The sequence below is a fragment of the Ambystoma mexicanum genome, chromosome 11 (assembly GCF_040938575.1).
Source record: "Ambystoma mexicanum isolate Mex_15411 chromosome 11, UKY_AmexF1_1, whole genome shotgun sequence".
Taxonomy (NCBI): Eukaryota; Metazoa; Chordata; class Amphibia; order Caudata; family Ambystomatidae; genus Ambystoma; species Ambystoma mexicanum.
The window spans coordinates 335,639,380-335,655,810 of NC_090934.1; the positions used below are offsets into that span (position 1 = coordinate 335,639,380).

Below are 16,431 nucleotides of genomic sequence, written 5' to 3' on the forward strand. Positions count from 1 at the left end.
TGGAGTTGTGTGCTAGTTTTCACACTATCAAACTACTGAAGAATCGACAGGGTAAACATTTGAATTCCTCCTGTATATGTTTACAGTCTCTTTACAGCATATGAACCTATTTTGATTGTTTAGTCTCTAAAATGTCTACTTGCTCTTTTCAGTGTGTATTTACTTGAACAAAAATGGCAATACAGGACCGCATTTGGATAAGAAGAGAGTACAGCATTTACCAGATCACTTTGGGCCTGCTCAAGCATCTGTTGTCCTTCAACAAGCAGTGCAAGCCTGCATTGACTGTGCTTATCACCAGAAAACCGTTTTCTCATTCCTTAAGCAAGGACATGGTGGCGAAGTAATTTCTGGTAAGACATTGGTTTTTTGTTCATTTTTCCAATATTAAATAGATTAATTGTTAGTTAAGATTTTCAATCTCCAAAGTCCAGAAAAAGAGTTTGGTCCTGTGTTATTCCAGTTTTAAAAGCAAACAAAATCCAAGTTTTGATATCCTGTCTTGGACTAACTGAAAATAGTATGCTGACTGAGATGGTAGTTTCATTAGATTTCAAAATCCCAGAGACGGCGACTTCATCGGATGGTGGTCACATGATAAATGAGCAACAAAGAAAATCACACACAGAGCTGGACATTGCTTTTACATTTGAAGGATTCTGCCACTTTAAACTTGGTTGGCTGCAGAAAGAGGTATTCAATGAATTCAGTCCTTCTTGACCCTTTCATCTAAAGGACCATACAATTAGAAGGAAACACACACATATTCAAACATGCAGAGTCACGTTATTGAGACAATGTTTTGCAAGTAATGCTTTGTGTCCAACACTTGAGTAGATCTCAATATGATAGAAATACTGATACTATTGTAGAAAATTTCAAAATGTTATATTTAAAGGCACACCGTTTGAGAAAGAAAGGATATGCTTTTTATGACTTCCCTGCACAGTCTAAGGTTTTTCACATGTGCAGTCATCTTAAATTTCCAGTGTATTAACCAGCCTCTTGGGTATTAGCACCTTCCTGGCGGCCACAGACAAATAAATGGTTGCAGTGACTGTAATACTCAGACTACGAAAAGCACCATGCACCAGTGTGTTCGGATTAAAACATTTTCAGAGGTTAGTGTATGTTTTTGCAGCCTCCATGCTGTACTATGGTCATACAGTAGGTCAACCAGAAATACTTAGGCCTACTTGAATGCCTGTGGTTGAACTAATACAGAAGTATTCCCTATGCTTCCAAGGTTCCATGTCCAAACGTACCCTAGTTTTGCCTCATGTTTGACAATGCCTTACTGACTTGCATACAGTGGCAAATACAAAAATGTTACCGCTGTTAGAATGGTGACTTTCCTCTGTTCGCTGGGCATTCCTCTTTTTCGATAATGGGCACCAGTCATGTGTGCTCAGACATCCAAAATCACCATATATGATGCCTATGTACTTACTCATTTGGGTTTCTGAACCATTGTGTCCAACAGTCACATCTGAGAGGCGGTAACTGCAGGTCATCTTCTGGTATTCTCGATGCGGTTGCCTTGAAGGCCCCAGGCTCAAAGTAGACCATAGTGTGCCATAGCCGCGCAGGGAGGAGAGGGCAGGAGCCTTCTCTCCCCCTTACCAGCACCCCTGACGTGAGATGAGCTTTCCGCCGCATCCACATTGATAGACTGCAAGGTGGGGGCCAAAAATTATTTGCTCTGATAGCGCCACCACAATTATTCTTTTGTGCCTACTATCAAAATAAATGGACTCGTTTGCCATTTCGGAGCCCACATCACTGGCCAGGCATTCATCCGGCAATCGGCTGCCATTGAATCCAAAGCGTTCAATGGCCGCACTTCCTGGCAATATCTGAGCCGCTCCTGCATCGATCAGCAGCTGCCCAAGCTTCGCATTGGCTGCCGCACCCTACACCCGCCACCCGGCTTCACTGATGGGCGTAAGCCAAAGGGCGAGCCAAAGGGCCTGTCTGCTATGAATCCCGACATCATTTGAGAAGCCGTGCAGGGAGGAGAGGGCAGGAGCCTTCTCTCCCCCCTTGCCAGTACCCCTGACGAGAGATGAGCCTTCCGCCGCATCCACATTGCTAGACTGCAAGGTGGGGGCCAAAAATTATTTCCTCTGATAGCGCCACCACAATTATTCTTTTGTGCCTACTATCACAATAAATGGACTCGTTTGCCATTTCGGAGCCCACATCACTGGCCAGGCATTCATCCGGCAATCGGCCGCCATTGAATCCAGCGCGGTCAATGGCCGCACTTCCTGGCAACATCTGAGCCGCTCCTGCATCGATCAGCAGCTGCCCCAGCCTCGGATTGGCTGCCGCACCCTACACCCACCCCCGGCTTCGCCGATAGGCGTAAGCCGAAGGGCGAGCCAAAGGGCCTGTCTGCTCCTGTCCGCGACAGAACGCGGCTGGACGAGCGGCCCCCCACTTCCCCGTAAGTACTCTGACTCACTGTGGCTTTGTCTGCCACAGGTACCAAGTTGGGCCCACACTCTGACCCGAGAATACTACAATAGACATTTAAAGCGTATCCTTGGCAATCAAATATGCACGACGAACTCTGCCTATTGTGTGAGCGTTGCAGGCTTGCCTCTGTATATGCAGTCCATACCTCACATAGCCACCCAGGAAATGTTAGGACAGCTTGCTCCACTAGCTGCACTATTGGAAGCATACTGTTCTAAACATAGTTTGCCACCCCTCGATATCGAAGGGCAGTTTATTGTATTCAGTATATCGCGCCTCCCACTGGTACTGTAAACTCTGTGTTTGTGTACAGCCTCATTGCCATACTTCATTGCCATATTCGAATTTAGATGGTGTTCTATGTACTTTAGCCTGCCTGCCTCATTTGAATTTAGATGGTGCTTTATGCATTCTAGCCTCATTGCCATATTTCGAATTTAGTTGGCGCGCCATGTATTTTCAGCCTGATTGCCATATTTCGAATTTAGATGGAGTTCCATGTCTTTTTAGCCTCATTGACATATTTCGAATTTAGATGGTATTCATGTACTTTAGACCTCCTGCCTCATTTGAACTTAGATGGTGTTCTATGCATTTCAGCCAGGTGTTACACACTGCTGCCTAGCCACACTGCTTTACTTTATTTAGGTGACACCATAAGCATCTCTAGCAACTTAGCCTTGTATCTCTAATATAGGAGGTACTCTAGGCATTCTAGTTATATCACCCACCTCATACTCAGAGGCTACATAGTGCTTCTTAACCACTTGTTACCTAAACCCATGTGCTTTTAGTGTTCCTCAGCCACATTGCAATAGCCCAACTTGTAGGTGTCGCTTAGGGCTTTTAGCCAAACTATTCAATTCCAAACCAGGTGTAACCTTAGAGCATTTCAGTCAAATTGTGGAACTTCTATCCCAGGTTCATAATATAAATGCACACTGGTCTAACTGGCGTTAACTCAGACATGCCAACATTGAGGAGCCCCTGAAAGGGAGATTTCACAACACAAATCGAGAGAATGCAGTTTTCCCATAAGACTGCCTTGGGGTTACTATGATTCTAGCCGGGAGACAGTTAAAAATAGCATTATTTTTAACTGAATAATCGGGAGTCTCCCGCCTAAATCGGGAGGGTTGACATGTATGTTAACTAACCCTATTCCCCAGCCCACCAATAACCTTATCACTACTTAGTATGTCCATCCACTACTAGCCTGTTTGCCTGCGTCCTCATCTTCCTAAACATTGTAATTCAGCTTAAGATGGCTCCACATTTACCCAACATGCCTTCTCCAACCATGTTTAACAATCAGGCACCATACTTAGACATAAACAACCCTCAGTTGCTACCCACCAGTCTCCCTCGTACTACCACAGATAGGAACCTAGGACTTGGAGGTAGACTAGCCAAAATCTATGAGCCTCTCGCCCACTCACTGCCCACCTCACAGAATTCCAAAGAGCAGCCGCTTCGATCTAGTTCTTCCACTAAAACTTCTAATCCACCCTACAACCTCATCCCCAGACTCCCTCACAACCTCCCCAGTCAGGGCACTCTCGAATCAACACAGGACTATATGACTACTACTAAAAACACAGACAGCTCTAAATCAAGGGAGCCCTGATCAACACCAGATCGTTAGTAGCTCATGCCACAGAAATCGCAGACCTGATCCTTAAAGAAGATCTCAATTTCCTCACTATTACTGAGACTTGGCTACACCCTGCAGCAGGCCCCATGCTCATTTTAGCAGTCCCAGATAACTACTCTATCCTGAGGCAAGATCGCCCCAACTCCAGAGGAGGGGGTGTCGCCATTATACACAAATGTAGTCTGAACATGAGACTCGCAACTTCCACCAATGTCCTCACATGCGAAACACTATCAGTCAAAGTCCCACTTACTAATACCCAAACCCTCAATATCCATTTGATTTACCGCCCGCCAGGCCCCATCAGCACCTTTGATGAAGACCTCAACGCCATATCCAGTAATCTCAAAAGCTCTTCTCAAGTTCTCACCCTGGGAGACTTTAACATGGGCTACAATGACCCGGGAGACCAAATAGCCAGTACTATAGTTAACACTCTTACTGAACTAGGCTTTGCGCAAAGAAGTATGGCACCCACTCATTCGAAAGGTAGAATACTTGATTAGGTGGCCGACCATAACTGCCTAGCGAACATCACAAATATCTCACCACTAATTTGGACCGACCACCACCTGGTATCGTTCTTATTGTCCACTGACAGACCCCCACCTCTGCCCATCACTACGGCTCCCCCCCCCACTCTCACCAGAAACAAGAAGAACATTAGATCAGAAAGACTCATCCTGAATCTACTCCCCACACTTAACACACTCCCCGATAACCTGGACCCAGAAATCCTGGTTGAAGAATACAACAAGGTTATGGCTACCTCGTTGGACCTCATCGCCCCACTTAAACTCAGACCCAGTAAACCGAAAACGCACCTTAACAAATGGTACACACCATTCCTCAAACCTCAAAAACCTAAGGCAGCAAAAAAAAAACTGCAAGGCCACCTGGAAAAAATCCCCCTCACCCACAAACAAACTCAAACTTTCCAAACTAGCTGCATTTAAAAAAAAAAAGAAATCTACCTGGCTAAACGAACCTCCTTTGACACTCCATCTAAATCTAATATGAAAGAACTCTTCTCTATACTTAAAGAAGTAGAAACCCCCATAATACCCCCTGATACTTGCACCAAAGATAAAAACTGGAGTTCAGAAATTCAAAATGCCTTGGCAAATAAGGTCGTGACACTTCAAAGCAAAATTTCTAGCAAAAAAGCTGCCCTAAAAGACACTCTCCCATCCAAAACTCCGGACAAGCTCACGACCACAGATCTCATCCGCTTCAAGTTTTCTAAAGTCGACACTCTTGACGTAGAAAAAATTATCCTGTCCTTGAAACCATCTAATTGCCAGGGAGATCAATCCTGGGTACTTCCATTACTAAAAAAAAAACACTCTTGACCCAGCCATACCCACAAATTACCGACCCATAACGACTGTTCCCTTCCTACTCAAAATCTTAGACAAGGTTGCCTATGTACAAATACAGAAGCACCTGGAAGAACACCACCTCTTAGGATCCAGACAGTCAGGGTTCGGTCCTCAACACGGGACTGAAACTGCACTCATTGACCTGAAAGCCCAGATTGATACATTCAGGGACAAGGGGCAAGTTGCCTTGCTCCTCCTCCTTGACCTCTCTGCAGCTTTCGATTTGGTCGACCATTCTGTTTTATGCTCACACCTCCACACAGCACCACACTTCTCTCCCGAGGACATTACCTGGATCACTTCATTCCTTAACGGAAGAACCATGAGGGCACTTCATTCCTTAACGGAAGAACTATGAGGGTCTTCTCTCCTACTGTTGCAGCAGACCCCATACCCATCACCTGTGGTGTCTCACAGGGGTCCTGCATCTCCCCCACACTGTACAACTTATTTACCAAGCCCCCTATCGATGATTTCGATCATTTCGGTATCACCTACACTAATTACGCAGATGATACCCATATCCGCCTTCCGCTTTCTGGAGATTATGGAAAGGATTTGGCCTTGCTAAATAGGGTGTATATCATCATTCAGGCATGGATGGCCACTCACGGACTATGCCTGAATGATGAGAAAACGGAGCTTATCGTCCTGGGTACCACGTCAAGTTTAAAGAAACTTAGCCCGGCTTACAACTCCTTCATGATAGATGGGAACAACATCAAAGTTGGACAGGAGGTCAAAACACTGGGATTCTACTTGGATTCTAACTTTTCCTTCAAATGACAACTGAGTTCCCTGGGATCCTCATCTGCATACATATGCAAATTAATCCACGCAGCCAAACCATTTCTGTCAGACACTAGCTGCCTCACACTCGCTAGAGCCCTTCTACTAGATGGGGGAGCAGGTGCAAGTGGATTTAGGTCACCTGGCCTAAGCCCCGCCCACCTAGTGCCTTCCTGCCTGCCGCTCTTTTTCACTACTTAGCAAGCCCCGCCCAACTGGTGCCTTCCTGCTTGCCGCTCTTTTTCACCACTTAGCAAGCCCCGCCCACGTGGTGCCTTCCTGCTCTTTTTCACCACTTAGCAAGCCCCGCCCACCTGGTGCCTTCAATCCTGCCTGCCGCTCTTTTTCACCGCTTAGCAAGCCCCGCCCACCTGGTGCCTTCCTGCTCCCCGCTCTTTTTCACCACTTAGCAAGCCACGCCCACCGTGTGCATTCCTGCTTGCCGCTTTGTTTCCCTACTTAAGGAGCCCTCCAGCTTCTTTTCCTTTGCAGATGGGGAGCATGTGAAAGTGGATCTAGGTCACCTGGCATAAGCCCCGCCCACCTGGTGCCTTCCTGCCTGCTGCTCTTTTTCACCACTTAGCAAGCCCCGCCCACCTGGTGCCTTACTTCACCATCACCGCCTTGTGGCCAATGCTGGATTTGAATTTTATGGACTTCATTCATTCACGGTGCATCATTCATTCACGGTGCGTCACTCTTTCTCAACTCTCATGCTGGACTTCCTTTGCATCTTGTACTCATGGTGGCCCTGAATCATGCTATTCCCATCTTCATCTTGTATCCTGGCTTGCAACATTATGTGTTACTACTGACTTCTGCAATTGTATTCGCTCTCCACTCTTGCTTCTCCACTCTTTTTGACTGCTTTCTCTCTGTTCTCTCCTCCTCTCCCTTCTCCCTTTTCCTATCTCCTGCCCTTACTTTCTTCTATGCACTTACTCTATCAGAATTGTCCCTGGACCTAATATGATAGCAACCTTGTCTGTTTCCTCCATCCTCCCATTACTGTCCCCCCCCCACAACCCCTCCAGCACGATCTGAAATGTCGTCCGGCCTAGTATGATAGTCGCTTGTTTTGTTCCTCCCCTCCATTTCTGCACCCCTCTCCCTCACCTTTTGTTTTTCTCCGGCTCTACCAGAAATGTTGTCAGGCCTAGTATGGTAGTCGCCTGTCTGTTTCCATTTCCTTCCCACTCTCCCTCTCCCTTCCTTATCTATGTCTCAGCTCTTGCACTATCTGAAATGTCGTTAGGCCGAGTACGATAGTTAATTTCACATCCTTACTGTTCATGGCCTGTAAGAATGTGGTTGTATTTTCCCTTGTTCCCTCCCTTGCCTTGAAGCGCTTTGAAACACATTGTGTATAGGCTCTATATAAATAAACAATCATACTATCCCGCCTTGATTATTGCAACGCCCTTTACCTGGGAACCTCCAAGGCTACCACCAGCAAGCTACAAACCCTCCAAAAAAACGCCCTGAGAGCAGCCCTAGGCATCCCCAGATGAGAGCACATCTCAGGATTTAGCCAACAGAACAATTGGCTCTCCACTAGAGACAAAATTCTCCTAAAAACGGCATCCCTTACCTACAAATCTCTTAACAATGCCGCCCCGATCTACTTGATTAACAGATTCCATAGACAAGCTTCCTCAAGACCACTCAGAATTGCATACAAAGACTGCCTCTCTGTCCAAAACTTCAAACTTGCCACCATAGGGGGTAACAGCTTCCCGGTAAAAGCAGCCAAACTGTGGAACTCCTCGTCTCCCAACCTTAGAGTAGGCATGCCCTACCTGAATTTCCGATCCAAGGTAGTTTCATGGATGAAATAAAAGGACCACCAAGATAGCTAAGTGCCAAGGCTATCCCTTCATGCTATCCGCACCCATTGTAACCACGTGTGCCTACTTTGTACACTTGTATATACTGTATATATTGCCTTTTTCCCTCATTAGGCTTTGTATATATTCCCATTGTCAATATGTACATTTTATATTTTGTAACTAAGCTTCGCATATTCTTGTAAATGCTGCGCCCTGATACCCCTGAGTACATCCGCGCATTATAAATAATAAAACAAACAAAACAAACATAAATCCTGTGTCTGTGTTCAGAAAAGCATGTTCAGGTTGAGAAGCTTTAGATACTTGAGATCCCCTGTTCTTCTTTGGGTGGTGTTTGAGAGTCCACCTTACAGTACCATCACCAACATGGTATCCCGTTCATTCATCGACAGGAATTACTTCATGGTAATTTGCTACAAAGTAATTCATTCCAAAGTTCATAGAAAAATATGGGTATGTAAGGGTTAATGGGTAAAAAAGAGGTGGGGAGGGTTTTCGTAAGGGGTAGTAATGACGGGGAAGGAGGGTGTAGGAGGGACCCCCTCCAAAATAAAAAATTAAAACATTCGATGTAAATTTTCAAAGGAATTACTTTGTTGTAAATTACCAAGAAGTGATTCCTGTCAATGAAATGACATGGAAACCGGTGACGGGTCCTGCATTGTGTGCCCTTCCTGTGTGAAGTGTTGACAGAAACTAGTGTTTCTGTTTTGCGGTTTAAGATAGTGTGTTTGTGTAGGTTTATTCTTTAATGTAGTGCCTTGCAAGCTTCACCAGCATATGTTCCTTGTGACATATCTTGCATTGAATGGTGTATGCCACATTGGATGATTTGCAATTCTTTGTCCCTTATATCTTTAATATTTGGTTCTGTGGAGTTGTTACAGCTGATTCGTTTCAGGTGTGTTGTCAGGTTTTGCATCTCCTAACATTACACTGGGATATACCTTTACTGATTTGTTCCTGATCTGGTATAAATGTGCTTCAACTAAGGGACCATTCTAGACTTGTCAGTTGTTTTGTATGCAATTAAAGAGGTCTCCTTGAAAATATTCCTCAGCTCCTTATCTCTGTTAAATTTTGATTGTAGATCGCTAACAATTCTGTTCAGTTGTGTTAGTGCTGGATGATACATGACAACCTTCAGTTGTTTCACTGTCTTTAATCTGTAGTGGAACAAGTCATTTGTGGGTATTCTCAATGCCTGATCAAATTCCCCGTCAATGTGTCTGGCTGAGTGGTCCTTGTGCAAGAATGATGTACATACACAGTGTGGCAAGTTGGTTGTCCATTGTAGATAAGTCGGTTGTGTGTGGCTTGGATGGAACTTTGTCCTATGGAGGGATTTATTCCTGTCTGTTGATTTCCTGTATAAGCTTTTTCTAGGTGACTGTTTTTTCCAACAGAAATTGTGGTGTCCAGGAAGTGTTTTCTCACCTTGGCATATGTAGTGGTCGCAGCCATTTAGGAATTCATAGAATTGCTTCAAGGAATGTTCACCTGTCAAAATAAGAAAATGACAGCGATGTACTGCATGCATGTTAGTGGTTTCTGTGATAGTAGCTGCTAAAGTTCTGCCATGAAAAGGTTTGCATACTGGGGTGCCGTTGTTGTGCCCATGACTGTTACAGTGGATTTCTACAATCTGGCCTGGTAGACAGATTATAGAATGCCCCCTTGTTCTGGGGAACAGGGCTACACTGAGAGGTTAACCAAACACAATCAATGTAAGTGTGAAGAGTGGTCAATGATTAATCTCAGGAGAAAGTGAGTGGGGTCAGTGGTCCACCATCAGTCCACACAGTGAAGCATTCACAAATTCAATGTAGACAGGTAAGTACACAAATACAGGTAGGCCCAAAAACATACACTTAGAAATTAAATAAGCAGGTAACACTGTTACACAACACTCAATTATAAAACATATGTACAGTGACCTTTAGGTTTGTAGGAATGTATCCAGTAACTTAACACAAACAAAGGCAAGTAATGATGCAGCAGAATGAAACCAAATCACAACGATGATAATATATGATTAGAACTCTCCTTTGTACAAATTCGCCAACTTGTGTCATGAGTTTAATCCAGAAATATATTTTATTTTCTCATATAATTCTGAAATGTTCTTATTGGATAGTTTGCAAGGTGTCCTTTCTGGTAAGACGTGTTTCGGCAAACTCAGGTGCCTTTCTCAAACCAAGGCGGGTTATTGCATGAATATTTCAAACATAAATCATAATCACATATTGTGAAACAGAAATCAAAAATCAAAGAAAGACATAATGAAAAATATAATATACAGTTCATTGTCCAAACATTATCACATGTCATAAATTGGATATAAAACAGAGATGAGAAGGGATGGGTAAAGGGTAGGAAGTTTAGGGAATCAAAAAGAACATAAAAGATAAAAATGGATTCTGATTAGTACAAACGTCTTGTACCAGACTGTTTTTTAAAACTGCTTATTCTGAAACTCCAAGTGACTTCCATTTCATATTTGGCCACTTGCCCTTTTTTGATTTTTGCTATGAAATTAAATGATTCAAAACAGTCGATTCCAACATTATTAACAATATGTGTTAAAAACTGAAAACCAACACCATTTGCCCATTATCTGTTTGTTATAATGCTTGCACATTTGGATTAAGTTGTAATGTTACCTGTTTACTTGGTACACATGTGATTTATATGCTGCCGTCTGTGCTTGTAGTTCTAACCGGGCTAGATCCCTACAGAGAGAAATAACTCTAATTACCTGTTATTGTTAATCGATTTGGCCATACAGTTATTTGTGACTAGTATTCACAATGTGTTCATTTGAACACAATAACACGAGTGCGTGAAACGTACTTAGTAAACAATGTACATATATTTAACCGCATGTACTGGAACCTGTTTTTGATCCGAAATGATGTACTACAGTCCGTACTGCCACATTCTAATGTTGTGTATACTGGTAACACATTAGCAACCGTGCTGCACGCTGATACACATATATACAGCGTTCTTGGTGACCATTATAAATTTGTGTCTAAGCGCACGCAGGCAAACCTGTTTCTACTTCGAAATGGCGTATGTGAATATAAGCATGCATGCTATACATTCTAATGTCAAGGTCACGGCTTTCTTTAAACACATCAGCGATCACGCGCAAGCGTTTCACTTTCTAACGCTGCTCGTTATGAATATTTCCCATTAGCGTTCCCATACCGTTCTGCAATTGTGCGCAACAGTAAACTCTCTCATTAAAATGGCTTACCTTCTGTGCTGGGCTATTACGTCTCGTCTGTCAACCCGTGTTCATACTAGGGTCGCTAATTTCAAATGAACATTAGGCTTGTGTTCTCGGCGGGTGCCATGGCAACATTGTAGTCCTTTCTTAGTTGTCATGCACCTGTCGGCCATCTTTTGGGACAGCTAGCATTAGAACAAACGAAGGACATTAATGCGTTCCTGTACTCGTATTTTAGTATTAAATAAACATTTGTTTTTGCACATTATTGGAGACACTTGAAATCCTGAATATAATTATCCTAATTGCACGATTAATTGCCATCAATCGGGAGCGAAAATTTCTAAAAATAATTTTTATATTTTTCACAGCAATTTGATGCTAGATAAATCGTCTATGCAACCTGATTTTTGCGTATATCTAGATTAGTACTTGGTTACTGCGGTATTATCTTTGCTCAAACTATGATTAGTGTAACTGAAATACCAGCAGTCAATTTTAAGGTTCAAAATTGTTATATAGCTTTACTTAACACGATCTGTTATGTCCAATACTAATTTATTGGTTGCACTTGTCCTTTATTTGTTTCTAATTCTCAGCATGTGCGCTGACTCTGGTTCATCAGCGACTGCTGTGTATGTGTTTATGAAGAAAAGACTTATAGTAGTATGTGATCTGTGGTTACTTGTCACTTTCATATTATTTAACAATTGTTGTAATTCCATACACTTATAAAAAACAGTAGATTTCACTGTCAGTGTTCAAACCAATCTTCAGAGCTCAAAAATGACAGATGAGTCTTGCTTCTGCCAAGCCTCTCATGTTTCAAACCAATGAATCTGTCCTTTTTATCTCCCATTTGGTGCTCCTGTTGCCAATGTATGGCTAGTGGCACCAGCGGTCACTGCACAGTGACTATGGCAGGCGTCTTTTGAGTCGCGGTTGAAGACGATATGATATGGCATTTATAATAAGCCTGCACACAAGTGTTTGTAGGCGTGACAAGACTGTGGGGGGAGACAGAGGGAGGATGAAACAACAATCTTTCTAGGCCTTGTCTCATTCAGATCGCAAGTGCAGGGAAGTGGAAGGGGAGAGGTGCCGGGGCGTGGGGGGGGGGAGGGAGAAGTGCAGGTAGTAAAAATTTTAAAAAACTCCATGTAATAAAGTGCAGCCAACGGGTGGCTCATAAGTACAGAGAGAAGGCACTGTAGGGCTAACAGATACAGACCACAAGTGCTGGGGGAGCCAAGAGGCAGTGCAAGGTGTATCTGGACATGCAGGGACCTGGGCCCAAGTTCAGAAGGTTTCCAGGTGACCAGTGCGTGGAGAAGACTGGTCATCAGCAGGGGATAGGAAGAGAGGAAGCGGAAGCGAAGAGAAAAGTCTGCTCAAGTTTGAAAGGCAGGGAGGCTGTTCCAGAGGGATGCCCAAGCCGAAGAAAGAGATCTGCCCCTCACTCTCTGCTTGGAAAAGCGACTGATCCTCAGACAGTTAGAGGTGGATGAGCGGAAAGCACGATTAGGGAGCTGTTTAGGAAGAAAGGAGTTGGAGGTAGTGCGGTCCCAGGCCACAAAAAGCCTTGTGGACAATGCAGAGGGTCTTGAATTTCTTCCTTGCCACAACTAGGTGCCAATTAAGAGATTTCAGAGCTGGAGAGATTCGATTCCTGGGTTGAGTCCTTGCAGTCCTGTTCTGGATAAGTTGTAGAGGAAGGAGCGTAGAGGCTGGAAGATTTAGAACAAGGCTGTTGCAATAGTCCAGCCTATAGAGGACCAGAGCTCTGGAGACGGTAAGCTTCTGACCTTCCAGGACAGGATGCCTTGATGCTGGGAAGCTAAAACCGTCAGGAAGGCGACTTGTGGCATGAGCTAGTGACCACCGAAGTTACAGGCTATAACACGGAACAGCAACGCTTCGGCAAGGTAGGCTCTTGGAGAGCTGGCCAGTCCACTGGATGGTCCAGGCACTCTTCCGAAGTCTCTGGACGGCTGTATCATCGAGGAGCGCTGAGACTGTTTGGTTCCACCAGTCCAAGGGTTGAAGCACTGCAGAGTGCCTGTCCAGATCAGGTAGTCCAGCAGGGCTTCACCGGGCCAAATGCAGGAAGGGAGACCAGGCCTCTTTGGGAGTCGCCTACAGATCTTCAGTCGGCTGCTCTTCTACGCAGGATACTTGGCTTCAACGCTGATCTGAAGAAATGGCTGCAGCAGTCCTCTTCTTATCCTAAATCCTACCTGGAAGCAAGTCCAAGCCCACCAATCGGAAGGATCTGCACCATTCAACTAGCCAGCAGTGGTCCAGTCAGGGACCACTGTGGGATTCAATAATGCCCACACCTAGACTCTCTGGCGCCACAGTTGTGGAGTGGGACCAGACAGTGCCCCCAGTTGCTAGGTCCACACACAAATGGCATGCAGTAGCTCGCGTAAGCTGCAGCTTTCCTGGCCGAATGCATGAACATATGTGGGATATCCTGACCTGAGAAGAAACAACAAGCAAAAAATCTTTGTGACATGGAAATGTTAGGGCACTTTCCACTTATTTTTGCCAGACACAGAACAACGCATATGCGCACACTAAAAAGAATACAACAATTGTAAAAATGTTTCTGCTGCCACCAACTTATCTTTAGGCACACATAAAAGTAACCAAAAATCCCAAGTTTAAAAGAAATGGGTAATTCAAAAGTATCCCCACTTCACCGCATTGCGAGATCCTGTGTGCACTGTTGAATAGTTACCCGAATAGGTAAAAAGTAAAAAGACAAAAGGGAAATAGTTTCCCAGTACTGATAGTCTGAAGGACTGATCAGTTTGCCCAAGACACAATGAGCAAAAGACAAGGGAAATGCAGCTGAAGGCTTCAATACCCTGTAAAAAAGTCAGGACTGGTTCAAAAAAGCAAAATGTTTGGGGTCCATAGAAAATGGTGGGTGGGAAAGTTGCCTAAAGAGACATCTTTCCTAACCATGACCGTTGCTGTCTTTTGTAGGAAATGTGTTCCATTGAAGCAGAAATTGTGTGTAAGCATGAACCTCATGAGATCTGTTATGGCTCTAATTGGGAGTCTGTCTTGCTGGCAGTATTTTGCAGGAAACCATTGCATGCAGCTATTCCATCTTCATATGGAATGTTCGAATAAAGTGAGGTGTCATCCATCCTGGCCAGTAGTGCATCTGGTGGCACAAGTTCTACCTCTTTGAATCTTCCTCGTAGCCCGAAACTTAGGGTATTCATCGACATATTTAGATCCATCTGGATAACACTAATAGCATTGTTTTGGGGATCCATATGTCAGCTGTTTTCATTAATATGTCATTAGCCGTCTTAGGAGCATACAGATTGCTTTGGCCTCACTCTTCCTAAAACAAACACTCGGATCACATAATAAAAATGTGTTTTTTATATAACGCATTAGATTAAACCGTTTTACATAGGACATATTAGTACCCAATCGCAGTTGGTACTCTTTCATCGACCTCGAAAGGATGAAACGCTGAGTTGGCCTTGCCGGGATTTGAACCTTGGACCTGCAGATCCAACACAGATCACAGCAATTAGCGTTAAACCCGCTGAGCCATCTTACAGGCTTGAAAGGTAATCACACCTGCACTGATTCAACTACACTAGCTAACATTTGAGTGCAGAATTGAATGTATGGTCACATAGATTGGTTCAGAGACACTTTTTTTACAATAAAGATCATGCCTCCATTCATAACAAATCAGGACATATCCTACTCCTTGTTCTTCACGATCTGGAGTCGGGCTTATATTTCAATGCACTTATCCATGCGAACTGCACATGTTTCCTAATGAGCACACTGAACGGAAGAGATTACTTTCACAGGGGGAACTCTAACTCTAAAGGGCAGTTCTCCATTGGCAGCAATATCATCAATCTTTTGAAGGCCAAATGAGAATGTTGTGCTGGTTCTTGATAAATTAATTTTCATTTTCGTTATTTGGGAAGCAACAATATACACTGTTAAAAGTGTGAATGCTGTTTTTGACAAGTACTCTGAATGTAATCACTTGGATGGTTCGACAATATTGATACATGGGCTGGTAAATTGGAAATTGATTTGAGTTGCAATGGATCACAAACATGTGCCTGGGTGAAGCTTGGATTTGTGTACCTCATGCAAACTCAATACTTAAACATAATTTTTTATTGTATAATAGTTTGTTTTTATATAGCTCTTTAATCAGGACATATTTACATACATTTCTATAATTACCCAATCGAAATTGGTACTCCTTTATCGACTTCGGAAGGAAGAAAGTCTGAGTTGCCCTTGGGATTCGAACCTGCGACCTGCAGATCAAACCAAGATCAGAGCAACAGGTACTTAAACCGCTGAACTAGGTGTCACTAGTTCTGTAAACCAGCATTAATATATTTATTTGTATGATGGTAAACCCAGTGCTAAAGACTTTGTATTCAATAAGGCAATCATCAAGGTAAATCTAAAAGCACCAGAACAGTAATTGTTCATGTTTTTTTCAATTGCATTCAATACAAAGATTGGTACTTTGTTATTCCATCTGTAGCAATAGCACATTTTAAAACTGAAAAAGACAGATGAATGTATGACAAGTTTGCCAATAAGCCTATCACCAACCTGTGATATTGGCCTGCTTAGACTGTGTGCCGTACAAAACACTTAAAAGAAATAGCTAGTATCTTCTTGACATGGAACTCCTGACTAGATAAAAAAAACAGACCTTTGTAAAACATAAGTAAGAGGAGTACCACTGACACGTCGGAGGCGGCCTCTAGCAACGTTCGTGTTTGTGCCGTTGCATGGAGGTGCGGCTTGACGTAGTGTGTGAGCTCACTGCCGAGGGTCCTTTTTTCCAACTTGCTGCGGTGTTCCCGCAGCGGGCCTGTGTCTCGAGGCGGTCCTGCTTCCCGAGGCAGAATTCCGCCGTATGTCTCCTGGATGACACCTGCATGTGTTCCTTAGCGGAGGGGCCGAGGGGAGACCCTAACAACGACGGCGGCTGCAGAGGAGCCCGGGGTCAGACCTGAGCGA

General features: G+C 43.9%; 1 protein-coding gene across 4 annotated transcripts in view; it reads left to right on the forward strand.

The window, feature by feature from the left end:
• Nucleotides 1-16,431, forward strand: part of SCMH1 (Scm polycomb group protein homolog 1) — a 1,232,539-nt gene that overhangs the window by 752,414 nt on the left and 463,694 nt on the right. For all 4 annotated transcript variants that reach the window (XR_011279630.1, XM_069623049.1, XM_069623050.1 and 1 more), the window contains one exon: nt 153-353. Coding sequence is in view for 3 of the 4 variants with exons in the window: in XM_069623049.1 (XP_069479150.1) it covers nt 153-353 (201 nt within the window). In the remaining variant the exon portion in view is untranslated. The remainder of the gene's footprint in view (nt 1-152; nt 354-16,431) is intronic.